We start from the raw sequence: 26,028 nt of genomic DNA on the forward strand, positions 1-26,028 counted from the left end.
GAAAAATGGTGGGGAAAATGTGTCAACCCAATGAGAAAAGGTTTACACATTTGCAAGACCGGTCCTCTGCTCTGCTGGGATAGTGATAATGAAAATGAAGAGGAACCTAGTTTCTTTAACCAGCTCAAAGCAAACTAGAAAAACTGTAATAGCAACCAAAGAAAGCCATATATACGATGGAAACTAATCAAATTATTTTACAAATGAAGTTATGTGTAATAAAATGAAAATGACACAGGAAAAAAGTATTGAACACATGAAGAAAGGGAAGTGTAGAAAGGCAGTGAAAGCCCAGACAGCAGCCGAAATCTCTCAGTATTGTTCAACAACCCTATGCCCTTCATCAGTGTAGATGAATATCAGCTGCTTCAGTCCAACATCTACATTAGCAGGAGGATGAAGATGAAACCAGGGTGGACATTCCAGCAAGACACTGATCCAAAACACAGCCAAGGAAACTCTCAAATGCTTTCAGAGAAAGAAAATCAAGCTGTAGAATGGCCTGACCAATCACCTAACATGAATCCAATAAAACATACTAATTGAAGATCAGATTTGATAGACGAGACCCACAGAACCATCAAGATTTTTACACTCTGTTGAAGTCTGTGAGAAACTCACACCTGAGCAATGCATGTGGCTTCATTCTCCAAATCTGCTTCAGTTCCATGTCAAGAACTCCTTTAGAAATGTTATTATTCCCAGGAAAAAACATGACAATGTGTACAATATGTACTTCCCCTATATATTTGAAGTCAGAATAAGTTCTGTTTAGCAGAGAGAATATTTTTTCAACACATTTCTAAACATAATAGTAACTCATCTCTAATAACTGAATTATTTTATCTTTGCCATGATGACAGTAAATAATATTTGACTAGATATTTTTCAAGACATTTCTATACAGCTTAAAGTGACATTTAAAGGCTTAACTAGGTTAATTAGGTTAACTAGGCAGGTTAGGGTAATTAGGCAAGTTATTGTATAACGATGGTTTGTTCTGTAGACTATAGAAAAAATAATTAGCTTAAAGCAGCTTAAAAACTGCTTTTATTTTAGCCGAAATAAAACAAATAAGACTTTCCCCAGAAGAAAAAATATTATCAGACATGCTGTGAAAATTTCCTTGCTCTTTTAAACATCATTTGGGAGATATTTATAATTTAAAAAATAATAAATTCAAAGCGGGGCTTTATTTTAAATCATTGAAAAGAAAAAGTTTAAATGATCATAAAAAATTGTGTTAAAAATCGAATTGTGTTTTGTTTGTTGTTAACTATTTTTGTGCTGTGCGTAAAAGGGGTTTTTCCATCTGGCAAACCACTGCAAGTATATTTCAAACCTGTGGGAAACACCTATATATATATATATATATATATATATATATATATATATATATATATATATATATATATATATATATATATATATATATATATATATATATATATATATATATATATATATCACTTTTTAATGTACAATCACCGCTATTAACAAACCATTAACTAAGACTATTAGCACAACAAACTAGCTGCTAAATTAGATCTTACATTTTATGTACTAAGAAACTGTTAATATTGTTGAGATACAATAGGCAGGAATAAGCCAGTAGGTAATAGTGTAAATTGTTACTTAAACTAATTAATATTGTTAGCATTAATATACATATAATAAATAAGTTAATTTTATTGATAATTTGATATCAAAGTTATTAGTATTAATTACTGGTGAAACTAAAATCATAAAACTAACTTATTGTGAACTAACTCAATTCTAATGACCTAAAAATCCCTAAGGGGGCTAATAATATTGACCTTAAAATGGTGTTTAAAAAATGTAAAACTGCTTTTATTCTAGCCGAAATAAAACAAATAAGACTTTCTCCAGAAGAAAAAATATTATAGGAAATACTGTGAAAAATTCATTCCTCTGTTAAACATCGTTTGGGAAATATTTGAAAAAGAAGAAAATTCTCAGGGGCGAATAATCTTGACTTCAACTCTTTGTTCAAAACATTTAAAATGTTTAAAAGTGGTGTGTTTTTGTGCCCTGAGCAAGATTTTTAACCCGAAATGCATTGCCATTGATTCTAATTCATAAAAAAGTACTCATTTCATTAAAAGTGTTGATGTAGTTCCCTATTTTAAAGTGAAAGAAGGAGAGCGAAGAGTAAACCTCAACATCACTGGACCTTCACCGGAAAGCAGTGAAACTTGTGAGTAAAAGAAGCACAAGAGCGAGAGAGGAGAGAAAATAACAACAGAAAAACATCACAAAGGCTCGGCTGCTAATTGAAAAGAGAGCAAATTAATTACGGTAATGAAGCAATTAAAGCGCTGTCATGCAACCAGGCCTCTCCTTTTTAGGCCGGTAAGCATTTTACTCCTCATGCATTTCCCCTGCTTCACGTTAATCCTCTGGTTCAGTTTAGATCATTCTTCTGCTGCTCCAGGACTTTTTATTATAACAAAAATCGCATTCGGCGTAGTGATACCGAACTGCAATGCGGTCAAAACCAGCCGGGAACTACACTGTAAAAAATGCAGCGTTCCACACAATTCAGTCATGCTGTTCTGACACAGCAGTCTGTCACAGCAAGTAGATCGCTGGTTTGAGTCCCAGCTGGGTCAGTTGGCATTTCTGTGCATGTTCTCCTCGTGTTGGCGTGGGTTTCCTCCGCGTGCTTCGGTTTTCCCCAATCCAAACACATGGACTAGGAGAATTGGATAAACTAAACTAGCCATAGTGTATGAATGTCTGTGCATGTGAGAGTGTATGGGTGTTTCCCAGTACTGGGTTGCAGCTGGAAGGGAATCCGATGCATAAAACAAATGCTGGAATAGTTGGCAGTTCATTCTGCTGTGGTGACCCCTGATAAATAAGGGACTAAGCTGAATTAAAATGAATGAATAACATACAATGTTTTGCAGAGCATGACAAGTAATAAATGAGCTTTTTTAAAAGATGTAAAGCGATCTGTTCTGTTTCATTGATGTACACAAACTAAACTACAGACTGATATAAATGGACACTCGCTGGCCACACAAAACTCACAGTAGGATTGATGTTTGCTTTAAGGCCGGTTCATTATTTCAGGCCTCGCGTACAAAGACAGATGTGTGTTTGTAGATGTATTTTTTGAGGCCCAGCATGCATCAGTTTTCTCTGTGTTGTTCATGAATGAGTGATGTCGCTGAGAGTATTAAATACACACACACACACACACACACACACACACACACACACACACACACACACACACACACACACACTGACTTAAAAGGAACAAAAACTTGATTTATGTTCAAATGATAGTTTATTTGAAAATATTTAAAGATAATTTCTTTTATTTCTCTATTTAATAAGTATTATTTATTAATTAGCTATTTAAATTATATATATTTTTTAGTTATTTAATTGTTTTTATTTTAATTTTTTAATTATTATATAATTATTTTATAAGCAAGTTAGATCTGTTTTTTTCTGCACATGTTCATCTTTATTTAATTTATTGAATTATTTAATTTTTATTTAATTTATTTGTAAAAACTATTTAAATTATTATCCTTTATACCCAAGGTCTGTTTTTTATCTCTATAGTCTGTCTTCACATTATAATCTTTTTTATTTTTTTGTATTTGTATTTTTATTTATTTATTAATTATTATATTTATGTTTTTATTTTGAATTATTATCTTTTATAACTAATATTCAATTAATTGTTCATGTCTGTAGTCTGTCTTCACGTTTCCATCTTTTTTTTTCTCCATTTCATTTGTATTTTTTTTTATGATTTAATCTTTATTTTGTTTAATTGTTCAATTATTTAAATAATGATCTTTTATGACCAAATAAGATCATGCTTTTCCCACCAGTCTGTCTTTACATATTCATTTTTATTTATTTATTTATTTATTTATTTATTTATTTATTTATTTATTTATTTATTGATTTGATATGTATATATATTTATATACAGTTGAATTTATAGCCCCCTGTTTATTTTTTCCCCAATTTCTGTTTAACATAGAGAAGATTTTTTTTCTAAACATAATAGTTTTAATAACTCATTTCTATCAAAAATTTATTTTTTCTTTGCCAAGATGACAGTAAATAATATTTGACTAAATATTTTTCAAGACACTTCTATACAGCTTAAAGTGACATTTAAAGGATTAACTAGGTTAATTAGGTTAACTAGGCAGGTTAGGGTAATTAGGCAAGTTATTGTATAACGATGGTTTGTTCTGTAGACTATTGAAAAAATAATTAGCTTAAAGGGGCTAATAATTTTGTCCTTAAAATGGTGTTTTAAAAAATAAAACTGCTTTTATTCTAGCCGAAATAAAACGAACAAGACTTTACCCAGAAGAAAAAAATATTATCAGACATACTGTGAAAATTTCCTTGCTCTGTTAAACATCATTAAATATTTAGAAATATTTAAAATAGAAGTTATAACCAAGTAAGTTTAGATTTTTCTCTGTTTTCCATTTTTTATTATCTAATTTTCATTTTATTTTCGTAATTATTGAATAAATATCTATCATAACCAAGTAAGATTTGTTTTTTTCCTCTTTAGTCTATCTTCACATTTTCGTCTTCTTTATTTATTTATTTTCATTTATTCATTTATTTATTTTTTCAATTATTAAAATAATTATATTTTAGAACCAAATAAGATCAGATGTTTTTCCAGTAGTCTGTTCTCACCTTTTCATCTTTTTATATATTTGTTATTATTATTATTATTATTATTATTATTATCATCATCATTATTATCGTTGTTGTTGTTGTTGTTGTTGTTGTTGTTGCTGTTTTATAATTATTTTTATGGCCATGATCTGTTGTTCTCTCTGTAGTTAAAAATGTAAAATAAAATAAAAATTTCCATTTCTTTATGTATTTAATTATTTAATTTGCATTTATTTTATTATTCAATCATTATTTAATTAGTTTTTAAAATATATATTAAATAATAGTTTATAATTATTTAAATAATTTAATTAATTTTTCTAACTTTAACATTTGTTTTTATTATTTATTTTCATTTTATGTATGTGTTTAAATATTTAATAATAATGATCTTTTATAACTAAGATCTGTTTTTTTTCTCTGTAGTCTATCATTTTCATCTTTTTATTGACATAATAACTATCTTTTGTAACTAAGATAAAAAAAATCATTTTCATCCTTTTCTCTTAATCTCAAACTTGCATTTGAATAAGCATTTTGTGTGTGTGTGTGTGTGTGTGTGTGTGCGTTTGTGTTTCTCAGCGCTTTAATGATTAATTCTGTATTGATGTCCTCAATTAATTTCCTATTATGCCGGCGTAGATCTTGCACATCTCCATTTGCTTAAGAGACGTGTGTATTCCCTGTGGCAGATGCCTGTCAGTAACGCTCAATGTGTGTTCATTTGTATTCATGCAGGTCTGTGCGTATAAATAAAAATGATAAAAATATGATTAACTGTCTGAGGCTGATGTCCATGGTCATATTTATAAAACCAGGGTTAACTGTTTAGGATGTGAAAATGCATGTGCAAACCACTTTAAGTAATGACTTTTGACTCTCATGTAGTATTATCACTATATTATATTGTAATGTCTATTTTAATAATGGCAAATGAAGGATTTTTGCTGAGCTGTGCAAGCTTTAAAATCATAACTGAATTATGTTTATTGATTATATTATATATGCTATTTTGCAATGCACAAACATTTTTTTATTCATAACAGTTTGTTTTTTAATTATCTTTGCTTAACACAGTTTTATTATTTACTTAAGCAGTCTGCTGTTTTCATATTTGTAGTGATTACAGAAACTGCTGATTATATTATGATGTGGTTGATTGTGTTTATTTCATCAAATTGTTACAAATATTTAATAAACAATCCATAATTAGGTGGGAAAGTAGAGTTTATGACAATGACGTTTACAAAGGAATCACTATTAAATTGGCAACTAACATTAAACTACAGCAACATAGTTTAAGATTATTAAATCATTGATTTATGATTATGTTTTGCATTTTGGACTCTGACATTTCTTAGGTGTTTTAATGTAAAGAATAAAAATATGATGTTAAAAATAAATAAAAAAATTAAAAAATAATGTAATAATAATAAAGTTAATAATAATAATAATAATAATAATAATAATAATAATAATAATAATAATAATAATAATACTTTGATTACATTTTGTACTTTCTGGCTTTTCATTAAGTGTTTTAATTTAAAGAAACATTAAAAAATGCAGTTATACATAAATAAATAAATAAATAAATAAATAAATAAATAAAATGTATATAAAAATATTAATACATTGAATAAATTTTGGATTTTCTGATATTTCATTAAATGTGTTTTAATGTAAGGAAACATTAAAATTGCTGTTATAAATAAATAAATAGATAGACAGACAGACAGACAGACAGACAGACAGACAGACAGACAGACAGACAGACAGACAGACAGACAGATAGACAGATAGATAGATAGATAGATAGATAGATAGATAGATAGATAGATAGATAGACAGATAGATAGATAGATAGATAGATAGAGAATAAAAAACATGCTGTTAAAAATAAATGAATTAATAAATAAAAATAATAATAATAATACATTGAATATATTTTGGATTGTCTGACATTTCATTAAGTGTTTTAATGTAAAGAATCATAAAAAAATGCTGTGAAAAATAAATAAATAAGTAAATAAATAATTATCATTATCGTCATCATAATAATTAAACACACTTAACAATTTGTACTTTCAGACATTACGTTAAGGGGTTTTATTGTAAAGAAACATTTAAAATGCTGATAAATAAATAAATAAATAAATAAATAAATAAATAAATAAATAAATAAATAAATAAATAATACATTGAATACATTTAGGGTTGTCTGACATTTCATTAAGTGCTTTAATGTAAAGAAATATTTAAAATGCTGTTATAAATAAATAAATAAATAAATAAATAAATAAATAAATAAATAAATAAATAAATAAATAAATAAATAAATAAATAAACTTCTATTTTTTTAATATAAATCTATTTTTTTAATATTTCCCAAATGTTCAACAGAGGGAGGAAATTTTCGCTGTGTGTCTGATATTATTTTTTCTTCTGGAGAAAGTTTTATTTGTTTTATTTTAGCTAGAATAAAGGCCGATTTTAATTTTTAAACACCGTATTAAAGTCAAAATTATTAGCCACTTTAAGCAATATTTTTTTTCATTAGTCTACAGAACAAACTATGATGTACTGTCATCGTGGCAAAGATAAAAAAATCAGTTATTAGAAATGAGTTATTAAAACTATTATGTTTAGAAATGTGCTAAAAAAAATTCTCACTGTTAAACAGAAATTGGGAAAATAAATAAACGGGGACGAATAATTCAGGGGGTTTAATAATTTTGACTTCAACTGTATATAAATATATATAGCATATATATAATATATATACATAATATATCATTATATATAATTTATATATAAATAATCGTGTTATTTATTTTAGAAACTGTTCTAAATTTTGTGAATTCTTGTTTGAATATCCTCTAATGTTTTCATTTATAGCATCATTAAAATCACACATTTTGGAGAAACATCTACACCTTCAGAAATCTCCATCCGACAAGGAGCATGTAGATAAAGTGTGTGAGGGCAGATATCAGGGTCAGCAGCCTCTAGGCAGATCACACACACTCTCAATGTAGGAAAACTAATGGAGCTACAACACATGTCCACATGTACAACCTACTACTGCACAACATATGAGGAGAAATAGCCCATGAAATGAATTCTATGAGTGTGCTCCTGATATTCAACACCTTGGGGGGACCAAATGTTTGTGTGTGTGTGCCCTGGGCAAAGAGCAGCTTAATGATGGACACACTGGAACATTCATCATCATGTTCACTGTGTCCAGGGCAGCTATTAAACACAGCCCAGAGTACAACACACACACTTTCACTGATTTTACACTCACACAATATGCAGTGCATGAGGCACACTTATGCACTGATTTAATTGACACAATATTGCGGTCACGCACACACTATATACTGATAGATGTCATGCATGAACACAGACACATGCTTGCAGAATGTCAAACACTGTATGAATGCTTCTTTTTGAATGTTGTTTGAGTCTGGTTTGCTTTTAAAGGGAACGTTTGCTCCAATTTTAATTTTAAATGAGATGTTAAAGGCATAGTTCACCCAAATATGAAGATACAGGCCCCGCCCTAATGACTGATAGTCCCACTCTAATGACTGATAGATCGCTCCAATGACTGATAGCCTCACCCTAATAAATAGACAGACAGACAGACAGACAGACAGACAGACAGACAGACAGACAGACAGACAGACAGACAGATAGATAGATAGATAGAGAATAAAAAACATGCTGTTAAAAATAAATAAGATAGCCCCACCCTAATGACTGATAGCCCCGCCCTAAAGACTGATAGTCCCACCCTAATGACTGATAGCCCAGCCCTAATGACTGATAGCCCCGCCCTAATGACTGATAGCCCCACCCTAATGACTGATAGCCCCGCCCTAAAGACTGATAGTCCCACCCTAATGACTGATAGCCCCACCCTAATGACTGATAGCCCCGCCCTAAAGACTGATAGTCCCACCCTAATGACTGATAGATCGCTCCATTGACTGACAGCCCCACCCTAATGACTGATAGCCCCGCCCTAATGACTGATAGCCTCACCCTAATGACTGATAGCCCCACCCTAATGACTGATAGCCCTGCCCTAATGACTGATAGCCCAGCCCTAATGACTGATAGCCCAGCCCTAATGACTGATAGTCCCACCCTAATGACTGATAGCCCCACCCTAATGACTGATAGCCCAGCCCTAATGACTGACAGTCACACCCTAATAACTGATAGTCCCTCCCTAATGACTGATAGCCCCACCCTAATGACTGATAGCCCCGCCCTTATGACTGATAGTCCCTCCCTAATGACTGATAGTCCCACCCTAATGACTGATAGCCCCGCCCTAATGACTGATAGCCCCACCCTAATGACTGATAGCCCCGCCCTAATGACTGATATTCCCACCCTAATGACTGATAGCCCCGCCCTAATGACTGACAGTCACACCCTAATAACTGATAGCCCCGCCCTAATGACTGATAGCCCCGCCCTAAAGACTGATAGTCCCACCCTAATGACTGATAGCCCAGCCCTAATGACTGATAGCCCCGCCCTAATGACTGATAGCCCCACCCTAATGACTGATAGCCCCGCCCTAAAGACTGATAGTCCCACCCTAATGACTGATAGCCCCACCCTAATGACTGATAGCCCCGCCCTAAAGACTGATAGTCCCACCCTAATGACTGATAGATCGCTCCATTGACTGACAGCCCCACCCTAATGACTGATATCCCCAACCCAATGACTGATAGCCCCACCCCAATGACTGATAGTTACACCCTAATGACTGATAGCCCCATCCCAATGACTGATATGCCCACCATATTGACTGATATCCCCGCCCAGATGACTGATAACCCCGCCCTAATGACTGATAGCCCCGCCCCAATGACTGATAGTCCCACCATAATGACTGATAACCCCACCCAAATGACTGATATCCCCACCCCATTGACTGATAACCCTGCCCTAATGACTGATAGCCCCGCCCTAAAGGTATTCCATGTGAACAGAAGTGAAGAAAGCCGTTTCGGGGGGGAAGGAAAGGTTATGTGTTTGATTAAAATTCATGAGGGCAGATTAATTTTTACAAACTAATAAAGTGCACAGATACATCATTTCATAACTACTACATACAAATAAAAATAATACGATTATGTTTTGATTTCATGGTGACTTTAATCTAATCATTGAGAGGAAGTAGATGAAGGTTGTTGGGAGACAGTTAATGTTTTTTTTTCTTTCTAACTTTATTTTGATGTCATCCTGTTGTAGCAGACAATCCAAAATAATAATTAGAAATTTAATAAGCATAATAGGGGCCCTTTAAATGTCTTTCAGATCTCATATTTGGCACTAGTTCATATTCATGTTGCATTTCTGTGTGTGTGTTGGAGACTGTGAGTTTGCTCTGCAGCAGTTTGGACCAGACACACAGTTGAAGTACAGCAGGTGTGAGATGACTCCAGACATTTACAGACTCACACACACGTGCGTGCAATGCAAAATACACCTGTGTGGATGAAGAAAGAGAGAGAGAGAGAGAGAGAGAGAGAGAGAGAGAGAGAGAGAGAGAGAGAGAGAGAGAGAGTATTTATACACTTAATTTATTACTTTCATTATCATTGATGAGATGGAGAGCAGTTTGCGGTCGAGTTTCACTAGCTGCACATGTGAATGTGTGTGCATATATATATGTGTGTGTGTGTGTGTGTGTGTGTGTGTGTGTGTGTGTGTGTGTGTGTGTGTGTGTGTGTGTGTGTGTGTGTGTGTGTGTGTGTGTGTGTGTGTGTGTGTGTAAGTGAGTGTGTTTGACAAGGCTTGTTGCCAGGTTACAGACGTGTGTTGAAACTGCCATATGCAACAGCAAATATTACACCATTGGGAAGCGAAATGGACTCACAAAATCATTTGTGGAAAAACCATGAAACTTCTGGCGTGAGTCAGCACATCATTGAGGAACATCTGATCTCTGATGCCAGACATCACAAAAGTTTTTTTTTGTTTTTTTTAGGACTTTATTCTGGTCTACAGCCGCCTTTGTTGAAGCTCGATTAGCTTTTTTTTAATGAGGTTTTGGTGTGGATGAAAATGAACAAAATAGTATTATGACTGTTTCTGTGAAGATTAGAATAACAGAAACTTATGGAAAAAAGATTTGTGCACTGCCAATCAATTAAATCAAACAATCATAAATGAATGAATGATTGTATGAATGATTCAATAAAAATTCTATTTAAAAAATTCAATTAAATAAATAAATAAAAATACAATTAAATAAATTCAATTAAATAAATAAATAAAAATTAGATAAATACAATTAAATAAATAAATATTAAATAAAATAAATACAAATAAATAAATAAATAAAAATTACATTTAATACAATTAATTGAATAAATAAATTAAATCAAATTAATGCAATTAAATTAATAAATAAAAATTATATTAAATAAATAAAATTAAATAACTAAATGAAAATTATATTAAATAAATACAATTAAATAAATGAATAAAAAAATTATAAATACAATTAAATAAAAATTAAAAATTACATTAAATAAATACAATTAAAAAAATAAATAAAAATTACATTAAATAAATTAAATAAAAATTAAAAATTACATTAAATAAATGCAATTAAATAAATAAATAAAAATTACATTAAATCAATACAATTAATTAAATAAATAAAAATTACATTAAATAAATACAATTAAATAAATTAATAAAAATTACATTAAATAAATACACTTTAATAAATGAATAAGAGTTCAATAGATAAAATCTAGTTAAATGAAAATTTTATTAAATACAAAAACTAAAATATATACAAATTCAATTAAATAAATAAATAAATAAATATTGTATTAAATAAATACAATTAAATAAATAAATTTAAATAAATAAAATAAAACAAATAAAATAAATGATCTTGTTTTTTCTGTAAAAACATCTTAACATTATTCAAACACATTGGGTTTATAATTTCATGGGTATATAATTGTATTATTTTATTTGTTCTTGCTGTCTTGTATAAAACATTTTAAAACTGTAATATTACTTCCTAATTAAATATATTAGACAAAAAACACTAAAGACAAAAAACACAAAGTCATTTTGCCATAGTTTGATGCTGATTATTCTTTTAAGAAAAACTTTATTCTCATGATTTCTACTTTTGAATTATTTTAGTGTTTGTTTATTAGGTATTTGTTGAAATTAATGCTTTTACACACAGTCAGAATTGATGTTAAAACTACATTTTCAGAGAAGAAGAATTAATGAGAAAAAAATCTTAAATAAATAATCAGCATTAAACTATACCAAATTGACTTTCAGTGATTTTGTCTTGATATATTTATTTGGGAAGAAATATTACATATTACAATATACAAGTTTCATACAGGATAATTAAGTAAAAATAAAATATAAAAACTATATACGCTCATAATTATATCCCCAGCGTGTCTGAATGATGTTAAGATGTTTTAATTAAAAAACAAGAACATTTATTTTATTTGTTTAATTTTATTTATTTGAATTTATTTATTTCATTTTATTTCTTTCATTTAATTTTTATTTATTAATTTGAATTATTTATTCATTCATTCATTATGCCAATTTGGTCAAACAAACGCTTACAAACACAGTCAAAAATAATAATAAACTGAAATGAATGAACCACCAACTTATCCAGCATATGTTTTACACAGCGAATGCCCTTCCAGCTGCAACCCAGCACTGGGAATCACCCATACATTCTCATTCACACTTTACAGCCAATTTAGTCTATTAAATTCACCTAAAGCGCATGTCTTTGAACTGCAGGGGAAAACGGAGCACGCGGAGGAACCCACCCCAACATGGGGAGAACATGCAAACTCCACACAGAAATGCCAACTGGCCCAGCTAGTACTCGAACCAGTGACTATCTTGCTGTGAGGCGACGGTGCTAACCACAGAGCTACCGTGTCGCCACAGACTGTTATGAGTAATAAGAATGTTTATGCATATACCTATAATTATGCATTATAATCAATCAATTTAATTCAGATCTGATTTTAAAGCATGCACAGATCATCAGAAACGTTCTTTGAAATTGCACGAAACCAAACAATCGCATCGTCGTTTTGCAAGCAATGTGCATCAAGTGCTCTGAGACCAAAACTATATGCGAGACCCTTCTGTTGCGCATATTACATCTGACACCTTTGAGCAACTACATCCCCTTTCCAGAATGTTCCGGCTCATAAAAACAGTGAGGGGTGGCGAATATGCTGGCGTAGAAGTTTTAGCATCAAACTTAAATGGTGCCTTCAAAAGCCAAACAAATAATGCAATCCAATTTCTCTCTTGTTTGAGACTGTGATGAAATCAGCCGGCCTTTCCCCCCCCCCCCCCCTTCCCTCTTAAATCTACCAAAGGTATTGTGCAAACACCTTGAAATATGCATCCCTGAATGTGTTAGCTTTTTTTTCTGCCTCCCATCTGGTCGCTAACGCTGCAATATTAAAATGCTAATGGGCCCGCCGGACAGACGCTGAGAACGGAGAAGTTGATTCCATCTTTCACAGAGACGTACTAACTCTTTCGGGCAGGAGCTCTATGAATGATTGGCTCTATTTAAAAGCCAAAGGTGACGCGGAGACAAAAGGCACTGGTTTTTAAAGTCTGTATTTCATCGATTAGCTCAGAATGTGTGCCTCGCTGTAGAGATTCGGGAGGTGGATTGATGGAGAATGTAAGTAAGTGGCAGCTGGGGAAATTTATTGACAGTTTTGCATTGATAAAGCTTCAAATATGGCTCGGGCTGCTGCTGCCGCCACATTTCTTTATGTTGGATATCCTACAACACTTTGTCTATGCACATGGGTGTGCTTTTATTCGAGCATTGTTATAAACTACATCCGTTCTTAGCGCTACTTTTAAATGTTAATCATTTTACATTTAGCCATTAAGCATACACATTTTCATATAAACTGATATAGACTTACAAAAGAAGCACTAAAGAGAAATACACTCACCGGCCACTTTATTAGGTACACCTCTCCAGCTGCTTGTAAACACAAATTTCTAATCGACCAATCACAGGGAAGCAAATCAATGCATTTAGGCGTGTAGACATGGTCAGGATGATGTGCTGCAGTCTAAACTGAGCATCAGAATGGGGAAGAAAGGTGATTTAAGTAACTTTGAACATGGCATGGTTGTTGGTGCCAGACAAGCTGGTCTGAGTGTTCATACCGCCTCTTAGTGTTCCCTTAAAAATGAAATGCAGCTATACGTAACTCCGGCTAATTTATACTTCTGCGTCAAACGCCGGCGTATGCTACGGCGCTGACGCATAGCCCTTCGCCGTGGCCGTCTGCGTCACTGACGTGCACCTCTCAAAAATTGTAACTACATGTCGCAACGACGCGTAGCGTAAGCTCTGTGATTGGTCGGCTTGGTAGCGCTGACGAATCTGGACGGGACCGAGGGCCGCGCGAATGGCGCGAGCGATTGTTTACAAGTGAGGAGTCCCGTGAAGGAGCTCCGGATAGAATGTTTTGTTTTGTGTTTACCTCATAGTTAAAGTTGTTGCACGTCCGCCGGTTCCTGCCTCAAAATGAGCGAGTTTGAGCCACTTGTACATCCAGGAAGTGTTCAGGAAAAGCAAAACAACAGCGAAGAAACTCGACACAGAGGAACATTTACACCTCACTGCCAACTAGTGTTTCGGAAGTGTTAATGCAGACCAACTGAGACAGCGCGCAGAAGTATAAATGCACAGCTACACGCGTTGCATGCGTCGTGGGTTACGCCGGTCACCTGACGCAGAAGTATAAACCAGGCTTTAATAATTCGCAGTCTCCAGAAATTCCCACAGGACTACGTTTTCAGAATGAGCCTGTGTTGGTTTTTTTATTTTGCCATTTTCAGGCCAACAAAATGTTGTTGTCCTTTAAATGCATTACTACAATGCACAGAAAAAATTCAGTTTTTTGTTTTTGTGGCATGTTAGTATATAGTGTGTCTGCATGTATAAAACCTCCAAAGTTGCGAAGCTCATATTCTCCCACAAAAGATGTTTATTTGAACAGAGAACACATTGATCAAAATCTAGATACTACTTATGCAAACAACTTCATCACAATTTATAAATATTAGCATAAAAGCACTGAAAGATTCTTATGCTAAGAATGAAGATGAGGCTTTGGTGAACTCTAATGTTGTTGTCATGTTGTGGAGACATCACAAAAGAAAAAAGCACATCACTATGAAATGTTTTGCTTTAATCGGGCTTTAAATAAACTGCTTTAATATCTCCATTTTCAGAATTTGACTTAAGTTTGAATTAATAAAGTAAACCAATAGATTTATTACTTATTTTATGAACAAATGGTTCACAAGTCTTGATAGCTAAAGTGGTGTTGTTAGAGGCGCTTGAGGTGTCTGGCCAATCAGAATGCCACTGGGTCAGACGACCAATCAGAGCACTTTTGTTGTCAGGAAGAGAAACTTCTAGAAATCAGAATGTTGAAATGTTATATACAAACTGTGTTGCAAGGTTTGTGGTTTTTCCACACAATATGAAACCATATATAAACCATACACTACTGTACCTGACAAATGTCTTGTCATGGATCCCAGTTGTAAGAGCAACAAATAATAACTTGACTTCTAGTTGACCATTTGGAAATTGGATTCATCGTTTTTTTTTTTCTATGAACCGTCTGTTGAACTGCATCCCGATCATCACAAACACTGCAAGATTCTCACAGAAATTAGTCAAGTTTAGGGAAGAAAAAATCAAGGTTTGCGGTTACATTCAGTATGAGGGTGTGCGAGAGATCTGCAGAGTGGATGATCAACATCAGCAGCCTGAGGTATCAAGACATTTGTGCTGCCCATTACATTACAAACCACAGGAGAGGGCAAATTCTCCAGCAGGATAGCGCTCCTTCTCATACTTCAGCCTCCACATCAAAGCTCCTGAAAGCACAGAAGGTCAAGGTGCTCCAGGATTGGCCAGCCCAGTCACCAGACATGAACATTATTGAGCATGTCTTGGGTAAGAAAGAGGAGGTATTGAAGATGAATCCAAAGAATGTTTATGCACACTGGGAGTCCTGCAAGAACGCTTTCTTTGCAATTTCAGATGACTTTATTACTAAGTGATTTGAGTCATTGCAGAGATGTATGGATGCAGTCCTCCAATGAGGAGTCATACACAATAATTATTCTTTATCCACTCCAGCATGACTTTATATTCTATACTGTCATTATTTCTGTTCAGTGACAAGACTTTTGTCTAAGCACAGTCAGACCTTACTGTCCTAATTAAAGCATTAAAAATCAAGGCATGATCATATTTTATTTTGGTATAATAAGCGTAATCTAGAGGACTTTACCTTTCATATAAGCCACTTCCGATACCAAATGATCAACTAGAGGTCAAGTTATTATTTGTTGTTTCTAAAACTTGGATAGGTGACAGTAATTTTAAGAGATAGTGTATGATTTCAGACTTTGGACAATATTTGTAAAGTATAAATTAAAATCGAAAGTAGAATGGGACGTTTGGTGGTATTTGATTTGAATTTAGCCTCTGAAAAGAAATCTCAAAATATTACATGTGGATTGCTTTAGCAAAGTAATGCTTTACGACTCTGAGTATTCTTGTCACAAATTAATAAATAACAAAAAACAATATCAAAAATCAATCTGTAAACATAAATGATTTAACATATTAAAATTCTTACATAATATCTACATTAAAGCATGTTATCCACTTCTGTTACAGCAATAAACAAAATACTGAACTTTTAAAAACAGCATCACATGCGCTCTTTAAGACTGATTCTTGACTAAATTTCGCAGCTTAAATGCACAGCGCTCTGGGCTGTTTTTCCTTTTGGTTAAAGTCTGCGTATATTATTGCTGTCCTTTGAGTGTATCTGCGCGCTATACAGTTTGATTAGTCATTGGAAAAGGCGCCTGATCTCCACGTATCCCCTTCACACCCACGACTCGTGCTTATAGCAGCTGAGCTTTAAACAACACCTATTACTCTTACGCTGTCAATTAGGATAATTTATGGCTGTAATTCAGAGCCGGCATGAATTGTGGTGTTTTGATGTTGGTAAATACTTAGAAGTTAATTGGGGGCATCTGCTCCGGGGAGTTCGGGCGAAGAATGGGAGACTGTTGTGTTTTCACGCATGCTTGCCAATTAACGACTCCCACCTCAATGCCACCGAACGCAAAACAACTCGCAGACCCCACGTTTAACAAGTTTCGGAATCTCTGAGGTGTGTGTGTGTGTGTGTTTGATGGAGTTGTAATTGCATGGGTGCATTTTACTTCCTCTGCATGGGAGTTTCTCTGCACTTTTGACCCTTTTATACTCACACTAGTTTTAATTTGTTCCTTAATTTCATTTGTCTGCTCTCTGTGTCAGTGCATATTCACGCCGTGAACGAGAGATGAATTTTAAGCTGATTTTACGAGAAAATGTAGCCTGCTTGTAAAAGGTGATTTTCTTTGAATTCCTGATGCAATTAATGCAGAAAAATACTTTTTTTTTTCAGGAAAAAAAAATGAATATTGGAAAAAAATTGCAAGTTCATTGGAAATTCTTGTTGAGTTAAACATTACAAATTTTCTTAAATAAATGTTTATTATTTAGAAGAAATCATTGAAATAATAGTTTTTTTTTATTGTGTTCATCAGATTATTACAATATGAACAGAAATCAATGCAATATTTAATATTTCTATAATTTTAATATAATAATTTATATATATATATATATATATATATATATATATATATATATATATATTTGTGTGTGTGTGTGTGTGTGTGTGTGTGTGTGTGTGTGTGTGTGTGTGTGTGTGTGTGTGTGTGTGTGTGTGTGTGTGTGTGTGTGTGTGTGTGTGTGTGTTTTTGTGTGTGTGTTTACAGTTATACAGATATACAGTTAAAGTCAGAATTATTAGCCCCCCTGAATTATTAGCCACCCGGTGAGTTTTGCAAGTCAACAAAACAAGGTTTAAATAATATGATGGTAATCTTATTTAGACTAAGCATGGCTCCTGATATTAATTAGTATGAAGCAGAAAGGAGGGATGAAGTCAGGGAAGTTAGACTTAATAAACCTAATTCTCGGCCATAAGTCGGGATAAAGACAATACACAACAGATAATTCTATAAAACATCTTTTTTTGTATTCTATTGAATTGTCTATAGAATTTCATTCTGCTAAAATTAATATTCATGCAAAAGATTTCTTAAATTATCTTAGCGTCACTCCAGTTGTGTCTTTCGATTGTTTTCCAGTTACTTTTAGAATTAATTTCTGTTATTTATTTAGAAAAGGTAATGATTCGTACTCAAGTAATTGCTTCGTGCTGTTTTTTTATTTTTTCTTTCTCTTACATTCTATGGGTGATTAAAAGACAGACGTTTCGGCACAATGCTTTCCTCAGTGTGTGACACAATCCTCTCACTCCACCCCTTTTATCCCAAAGTCAATCACAATGCGCAATTAGTCAGACCGCCACTCTCATTTCATTACCCATTATAAACCACACAATTACTATCTTTACACTTTAAACATCATTCCACAGAAAAAACAGTGTATCAACTATTATCATTTGTCAAGTGTACATTAATAACATAAAAATCCAACAGGTAACATTACATTTTTTTTTACATTTGACAATTACTCAAAGATTAAGAAACAAACAAATCTTACCGTCACCTCTACCCACATAACTAACCATACAAGAAACATTTACCCTCACCTTCAAAAACAATTTCACAGGAAAATGGTATACCTATATCAACACAGTGACATTTCGATGCCAAAACATTACAGAATATACATTTGTTATATTGTATCGATCATCTCAGTGGCAACTCTGTTCGCCAACTGTCTCTTTTTCATTTCGATATATCATGATGATCAATCATACGAAAAAATACCTTTACCTTCAATAACATTATTTCACCAGAAAATAGCATAAACCATCATCATATTTACCAACAGTCTGTTTTTCATTACAATATATCATAATAAACCACACGAAAAATACCTTTACCTTCAAAAACATTTCACAATTATTATTTATTTAGAATAAAACTGTTATTTAGAATAATACTGTTATTAAGAATAGTACTGTTTATTGCGACTTCCTGATGCCTCCTATAAGTCGCTCGAGAGGCTTTTTTTTTTTTTTTTTTATTGAAAATACAAAATCCAAATACAACAAAATGGGATTCAACTTTACAACTTGTGTGTCATATATGGAAGGCTCAACACAAAATAATATACAAAGATACAAATGTAATATACAAAAAACATTCAAGTTAAATAAATCCAAGAGTGAAAGGAAAACGCAAAATTTAAATAAAAGTCGCTCGAGAGGCAGTGTGGGTCCTTTTAATTTGTGACGCGCTGGTGGCTTTAGACAGACACACTGAGCCCACACTGAAAAAAGTGTTGCATGCAAAACTGTTGCAAACAATTTATTTGTGTTGAATTTAAACAATCAAATTAAATTGAATAATGTTCAACTTAATGTGTTTGTTTAAATTCAACACAATTAAATTGTTTACAAACACTTAACATAATAAAATTGAGTAAATCCAAGGAATCATCTTTGAATAATTTTTTTTTCTTGCAAGATGTTATAAGGAAAACTTTATGTAAACTTGAAACATGACAAACAATACAATGTGAGTTGAATACCTGTTTTGTATTGTGCCGATTATTGCGTTGGTGTGATGGTTGTTGCGTGTGCCGTTGCGATGCCGTTTTGCGCTGCTGTTTGCGGTCAACAAAAAATACGGCTACCCCACTTTCCTTCTCTCCTCCTAACACCTGTGTGATTGTGCACGCGCTTTATATGTTCTAGCAGGTGCCAGTTATGCCCACGTGACCAAAACATAAAACGTCACTGTGAAACCCAAACTAATCAGTATACAAATAAACATTATTATTAAATGAAAAGTAATATGGCTCCTATACTGTTCTTTATATAAATATAGTTTTTTTGGAGGGGGTGCTGTGCCCCAGTAGAGCCTTATGTCTAGCAGTACCCCTGCCTGTAATGCAGTTTGAGTGCTTCCATAAAGCATTGTTTTATAAAAGTATTACTTAAAATTGGGGCGAGGCAGTGGCGCAGTAGGTAGTGCTGTAGCCTCACAGCAAGAAGGTCACTGGGTTGCTAGTTTGAACCTCAGCTCAGTTTGCGTTTCTGTGTGTGGAGTTTGCATGTTCTCCCTGCCTTCGCGTGGGTTTCCTCCGGGTGCTCCGGTTTCCCCCACAGTCCAAAGACATGTGGTACAGGTGAATTGAGTAGGCTAAATTGTCCGTAGTGTATATGTGTGTGTGGATGTTTCCCAGAGATGGGTTGCGGCTGGAAGAGCATCCGCTGCGTAAATAACTTGCTGGATAAGTTGGCAGTTCATTCCGCTGTGGCGACCCCCGGATTAATAAAGGGACTAAGCCGACAAGAAAATGAATGATGAATGAATACTTAAAATTGTATGAATTCTTTAATAGTTCAGACGCATGAGTCAGAGCTAAAACATCTGAATTCTGTTAGCCATGACAAAACTCAATCCCCCAAGACATGTTTTTCCTAATTCTCCTCCGAAGATCCAATAAAAAGAATTTACAACTTTCTTTTGAGCAGAAACTTTTCTCCCTTCGCTGTTCTCCCTCTGTGTCAATTTCCACGCGCTTTCGTCTTCTCGTCCTTCTTCCCTTATTACATGGAGTCTTTCATCTCATCTGCTTTTCTCTTTCTGTTTTTTCTTCTTCTTCAGAATCCTGACATTGTGCTGGTCCACTACCTGAACGTGCCCGCCATAGAGGATTGTGGAAAGCCGTGTGGGCCCATCCTCTGCTCCATCAACACTGATAAGAAAGAATGGGCCAAATGGACCAAGGAGGAGCTCATCGGACAGCTCAAACCCATGTGTGAGTGTTCAACCACATTCACAGACTGTTAAATAATGTACAATTAGATTTTTCACTTCAAACATCAAGTTCACTTTTAAAAATAAAGATGTCGGGAAGAAGTAAGAAGAGTTGTTTTCACAGCGGAGTCATAGAAAGAACATTTTAAAGGAGTAGTTCATCTACAAATGAAAGAAATTAAGTGTAATCTTAAAAATAAAGATGTCGGGAAGAGCTATGACGAGTTGTTTTCAAAGTGAAGCCATAGAAGTACATTTTAAAAGGGTAATTCACCCAGAAATTAAAACAAAATAAGTTCAATAAAGATGTTGTGAAGAAAACAGAATAGTTGTTTTCTCAGCGGAGTCATGGAAAGAACGTTTAAAGGGTTAGTTCACCTAAAAATGAAAGAAATCTCATGTAATCTTAAAAATAAAGATGTCAGGAAGAGCTAAAATAAGTTGTTTTTACAGCGGATTTGTAGAAAGAATGTTTTAAAGGGTTCGTTCACCTGAAAAGCAAAAAGATAAGTTCACTCTTAAAAATAAAGATGTCTGGAAGAAATCAGAAAAGTAGTTTTCACAGTCGAGCCATAGACAAACATTTTAAAGGGTTAGTTTACCCAAAAACTGAAAGAAAATTAGGTTCATGCTTAAAAGTAAAGATGTTGAGAAGTGCTAAGAAGGGTTGTTTTCACAGTGAAGCCATAAAAAGACATTTTAAAGGGTGAGTTCACCCAAAAATTATAAAAATTAAGTTCACTCTTAAAAATAAAGATGTCAGGAAGAGCTCAGAAGAGTTGTTTTCACAGTCGAGCTGTAGAAAGAACATTTTAAAGGGATAGTTCACCCAAAAATTGTAGAAATTAGGTTCACTCTTAAATATAAAGATGTTGAGAAGAGCTAAGAAGAGTTGTTTTCACAGTCGAACTGCAGAAAGCGCATTTGTAAAGAGGTTAGTTCACCCCAAACTTATAGAAATTAAGTTCACTCTTAAAAATAAAGATGTTGAGAAGAGCTCAGAAGACCTAACAATTTAAACAAATTACCCAGCAGACACAGGACGTCAACATGAAGTTGTACCCCAACGTTGTGGGGACGTTGCATTTTGTTTGGAAATGAAAATCGGGTTGACGTTGAAATCCAATAATAAAGGATTGAGTAAAGAGAGTAAGCTGGAGGAAAATAAATGAACACATATCAATTTAAATTTTAAATTTTGTGAGGAACCGAAACGTTTCTTCCACACTATTAAAAGTAAAGTTTTTCATGGCATTGATGATTCCATGAAGAACTTTACTGACACCTTTTAATTCCTCAAAAGGTTCTGAGTTGAAAAACGAGATCTTTAAATTATGAAATGAAATTAAGAGAATAGTTCTTTGAAAAACATTTGGCTGAAATGCTTGTGAGGGAATCAGATTTTTTTTTCTCACTGTCATAAAAAACTGAAAAACTTTTTGGTTCTTCCCTGGCATTTTGAGTTTTAAGAGTGTAATATGTTTATATATATATATATATATATATATATATATATATATATATATATATATATATATATATATATATATATATATATATATATATATATATATATATATATATATAAATTTCATTTCTGCAAAGAAAACTTTCTGCTGATTTCTGCTGATTTTATAAGCTGAATCAACACAATTCTTCAGATTTTTTTGGAACTACTTAATTATTTTATGTTCAATCTACCTAAATTTGAGAAAACAATTTTTAGTTTTAGTTTGATCTATTTGTGTTGGGATGACATGAAGAAATTTTGCGACATCTAGCATTTCTTTTTTTTTTTTTCTTGCAGCAAACCCAAAAAAAAACTTTTTGTAGAACATTTGAATTATCTAAAGATTTTTTCCCCAATCAACAGTTTTCATAGATATCAATGCAGCTTGACAGAGCCATATTAAACAACCTTTATTTTCTTAAGATTGATTTTCAAGTTCATAAATATCTCGGCAGAAATTCTCAAAACATTTTTTGACACCTAAAGGGGACCTATTATGCTCGTTTTCACAAGATGTCAAATAAGTTCAATAGTATCTGGATGCAGCCTTTATGATGCAAGCTGAGATTGCATCACTCAGCGATACAATGTTAGACACAATGCACTTAATAGAGTTAGTGATGTCACTGTGACGGGTAGGGGTAGGGGTGGGGTTAGGTGAGCCCATTAAAAAGCATTGCATGCAGCTCAACTTGCACTGCAGGTCTGCATCCAGACCCCTCTCATTACGTCGCTGATGTCCCTAGTGTGTGTCTGTTAAGTTTCAGCTCAAAATAAGACACAAATAATATTTTATACCTCTCTGAAACTGACCCTTTTAGGCTTTAGTTCAAATTGTGGCATTTTGGTGACTGTCTCTTTAAATTTAAATGAGATTGTAATCCTTTTAAAAGAGGGCGGAGCTATAAATGTGTCAGCATAGTGGCAGGTTCAAAACAGGATTAATGTAATTTCTACAGACAGCTGCTTCTTACAGGACTGTCTATATGCTAATGAGGGGGAGATGGTCACTAATGGGCGGGGCTTTCCCCTTCTGATGACACGTGCAGTAGGAGAATGTCAATCAAAGTGTTTTTGCAGGCAGTTTTTTCTGCAGTGTGATTATAAACAATAGATTTAATTCATGTTTACCATTAGAAGCTGCTTATATTCACACACTGCTGCCGCACAACTGTGTTTAAACCCCTTATAAAAGTGAATTCTGCATAATAGGTCCCCTTTAGATCATACTTAAAACCTCTGAATGTCATCGCATTAGATATTAAAATATCAAAACAACTGGCATTTGCTTTCCTATTTTGATAATGCGCTGACATTCAGATATTCAGAGGCATCTAAATACTCTTGTAGTCCTCAGAGAGCTGCGTGTGCCACAAACAGATCCAGATCTCGACACTGTACGTTATTTTCCCTGTAATCTCAGAGTGACTTTTACATCAGCGAGTCATTAAGTTGATGATAATAGTTGAGCGGCTCGGAAAGGGCAGCAGCAGCATTTTCATCAGCATCTCTTTGAATGACCTTCCTGGAGTGGAGATCGGTGGGAAGTGCAGCGCTGCCATCTGCTGGTCAGTACAGGTTATTACAGCCGCTTTTGGAGTTTGCCGACTTCTTTCACTTTCAGTCATGTATTTTGGATGACACAAGCTGTTCGGATGAGATGTTGCCCCTGATGTGGCCCATTTATGTAGTGGGGCATAAAAAGGGCATTCTGGTTAGATGTGTGGGATTAAAAAGGAGGATAAAAAAAACTTTGAATGGTAAAGTATGAAGCTGAAGAACACCAGCAGCGCTTTTATAATGAAGGAGAAAGTGAATTAAAGCTTATTTGCTTCATTTTTTTCATATTTAGTATATAGATTTGTATGCATTTCCTTTCTTTTTAGTTTCTTTTAACATTAAATCCGTATAAATAATAATTAATCTTTGTATTTATTTAGATTTACTTTCATTGTTAAAGTGGCGACGCAGTGGCACAGTAGGTAGTGCTGCAGCCTCACAGCAAGAAGGTCGCTGATTCGAGCCTCGGCTGGGTCAGTGAGCATTTCTGTGTGGAGTTTGCATGTTCTCCCCGTGTTCGCGTGGGTTTCCTCCGGGTGCTCCCCCACAGTCCAAAGACATAGTGTCCATAGTGTATGAGTGTAAATGAGTGTGTTTGGATGTTTCCCAGAAATGGGTTGCAGCTGGAAGGGCATCCCCTGTGTAAAACATATGCTGGATAAGTTGGCGGTTCTTTCCACTGTGGCAACCCTCAGAATAATAAAGTCGAAAAGAAAATGAATGAATGAATGAATGAATGAATGTTATGAAGTACTGGGCTGAAGAACACCAGCAGCGTTTTTATAATGAATGAATGAAAGTGAAAGTGAATTAAAGCACATTTGCTTCATTTTTTATTTTTAGAATCCGCATTTTTATTTATTTTTCGCTTTTAAATAATAAATCAGTATAAATATTTATTCTGTTTTTTGTTTTTTTTTTGTTTTTTTTTAACTTTGGATGTGAAAGAACACCAGCAGCAGTATTATAATGAATGAATGAATGAAGAAGTAGTAAATTAATAAAAAACGAAGTAAATTAAAGCACATTTGCTTATTTTTTTACATTTAATATCCAGATTATTATTATTAGTATTATTATTATTATTATTATTATTATTATTATTATTATTATTATTATTAGTTGTAGTAGTATTATTATTATTATTATTATTATTATTGTTATTGTTATTATTATTATTATTATTATTATTATTGTTATTATTATTATTATTATTATTAGTAGTAGTAGTAGTAGTAGTAGTAGTATTATTGTTATTATTATTATTATTATTATTATTATTATTATTGTTATTATTATTATTTTGCTTTTCAATTTCTTTTTAATGATAAATCAATATAAATGTTAATTATTCTTAGTTTTTGTTTTTTAGATTTATTTTGAATGTTCAAGTATGACTTTGATAAACACCAACAGCAGTTTTATAATGAATAAAGGGGAAAAGGTGAATTAAAGCACATTTGCTTCATTTTATATTTAGTATTTTTTTTGTTTCTTTTTTTAATAATAAATCAGTATAAATATGAATTATTCCTTATGTTTTTTTTTTCAAATTTACTTGGTATGCTAAAGTGTGAATCTGAAGAACACCAGCAGCATTTCTTATAATGAAAGAATGAAGGAGAAAGTGAATTAAAGCACATTTGTTTTATTTGATATGTTTAGTATCTAGATTTTTATTTATTTATTTATTTATCTTTTTGCGTTTCAGTTTCTTTTTAATAGAACAAAATATAAATATATTTTGTTCTTTAACATATCTAAGGAAAAACACAATTGAACTAAAGTACATTTGTTTCTTTTTATATTTAATATCCAGATTTCTTTTTTTTTTTTTTTTTTGCATTTCAGTATATTTTAATAATACATAAATATATATGTATTATTCTCTGTTTTTCTCTTCAGATTTACTTTAAATGTTAAAGTATGAAGCTGATGAACACCGGCAGCATTTTTTATATTGAAGAAATAAAGTGGATCAAAGCACATTTGCTTCATTTATATTTAGTTGTTTTATTCTTAATAATAAATTTATATAAATATTAATTATTCTTTATGTTTTTATCATTAGATTTACTTTGATTGTTAAAGTAAAACTCTGAAAATCGCAGAAGTTTTATGTTTTCTAATGAATGGGGGTAATTAAAGCACATTTGCTTTATTTTATATTTTATTATGCAGATTTTTTGTTTTGCTTTTCAGTTTGTTTTTAATAATACATTAATATATTATTTATATATATTTTTATATTTTTCTTTAGATTTAGTTCGAATTTT

At 32.8% G+C, this 26,028-nt stretch overlaps 1 protein-coding gene across 30 annotated transcripts in view; it reads left to right on the plus strand.

Annotated features, from left to right (window-relative positions):
* camta1b (calmodulin binding transcription activator 1b) overlaps positions 1-26,028 on the plus strand; it is a 694,205-nt gene that overhangs the window by 607,543 nt on the left and 60,634 nt on the right. For all 30 annotated transcript variants that reach the window (XM_073917049.1, XM_073917050.1, XM_073917054.1 and 27 more), the window contains one exon: positions 20,530-20,683. In XM_073917049.1, the coding sequence (XP_073773150.1) occupies positions 20,530-20,683 (154 nt within the window). The remainder of the gene's footprint in view (positions 1-20,529; positions 20,684-26,028) is intronic.

This window comes from Danio rerio, chromosome 11 (genome assembly GCF_049306965.1).
Source record: "Danio rerio strain Tuebingen ecotype United States chromosome 11, GRCz12tu, whole genome shotgun sequence".
Classification (NCBI taxonomy): domain Eukaryota; kingdom Metazoa; phylum Chordata; class Actinopteri; order Cypriniformes; family Danionidae; genus Danio; species Danio rerio.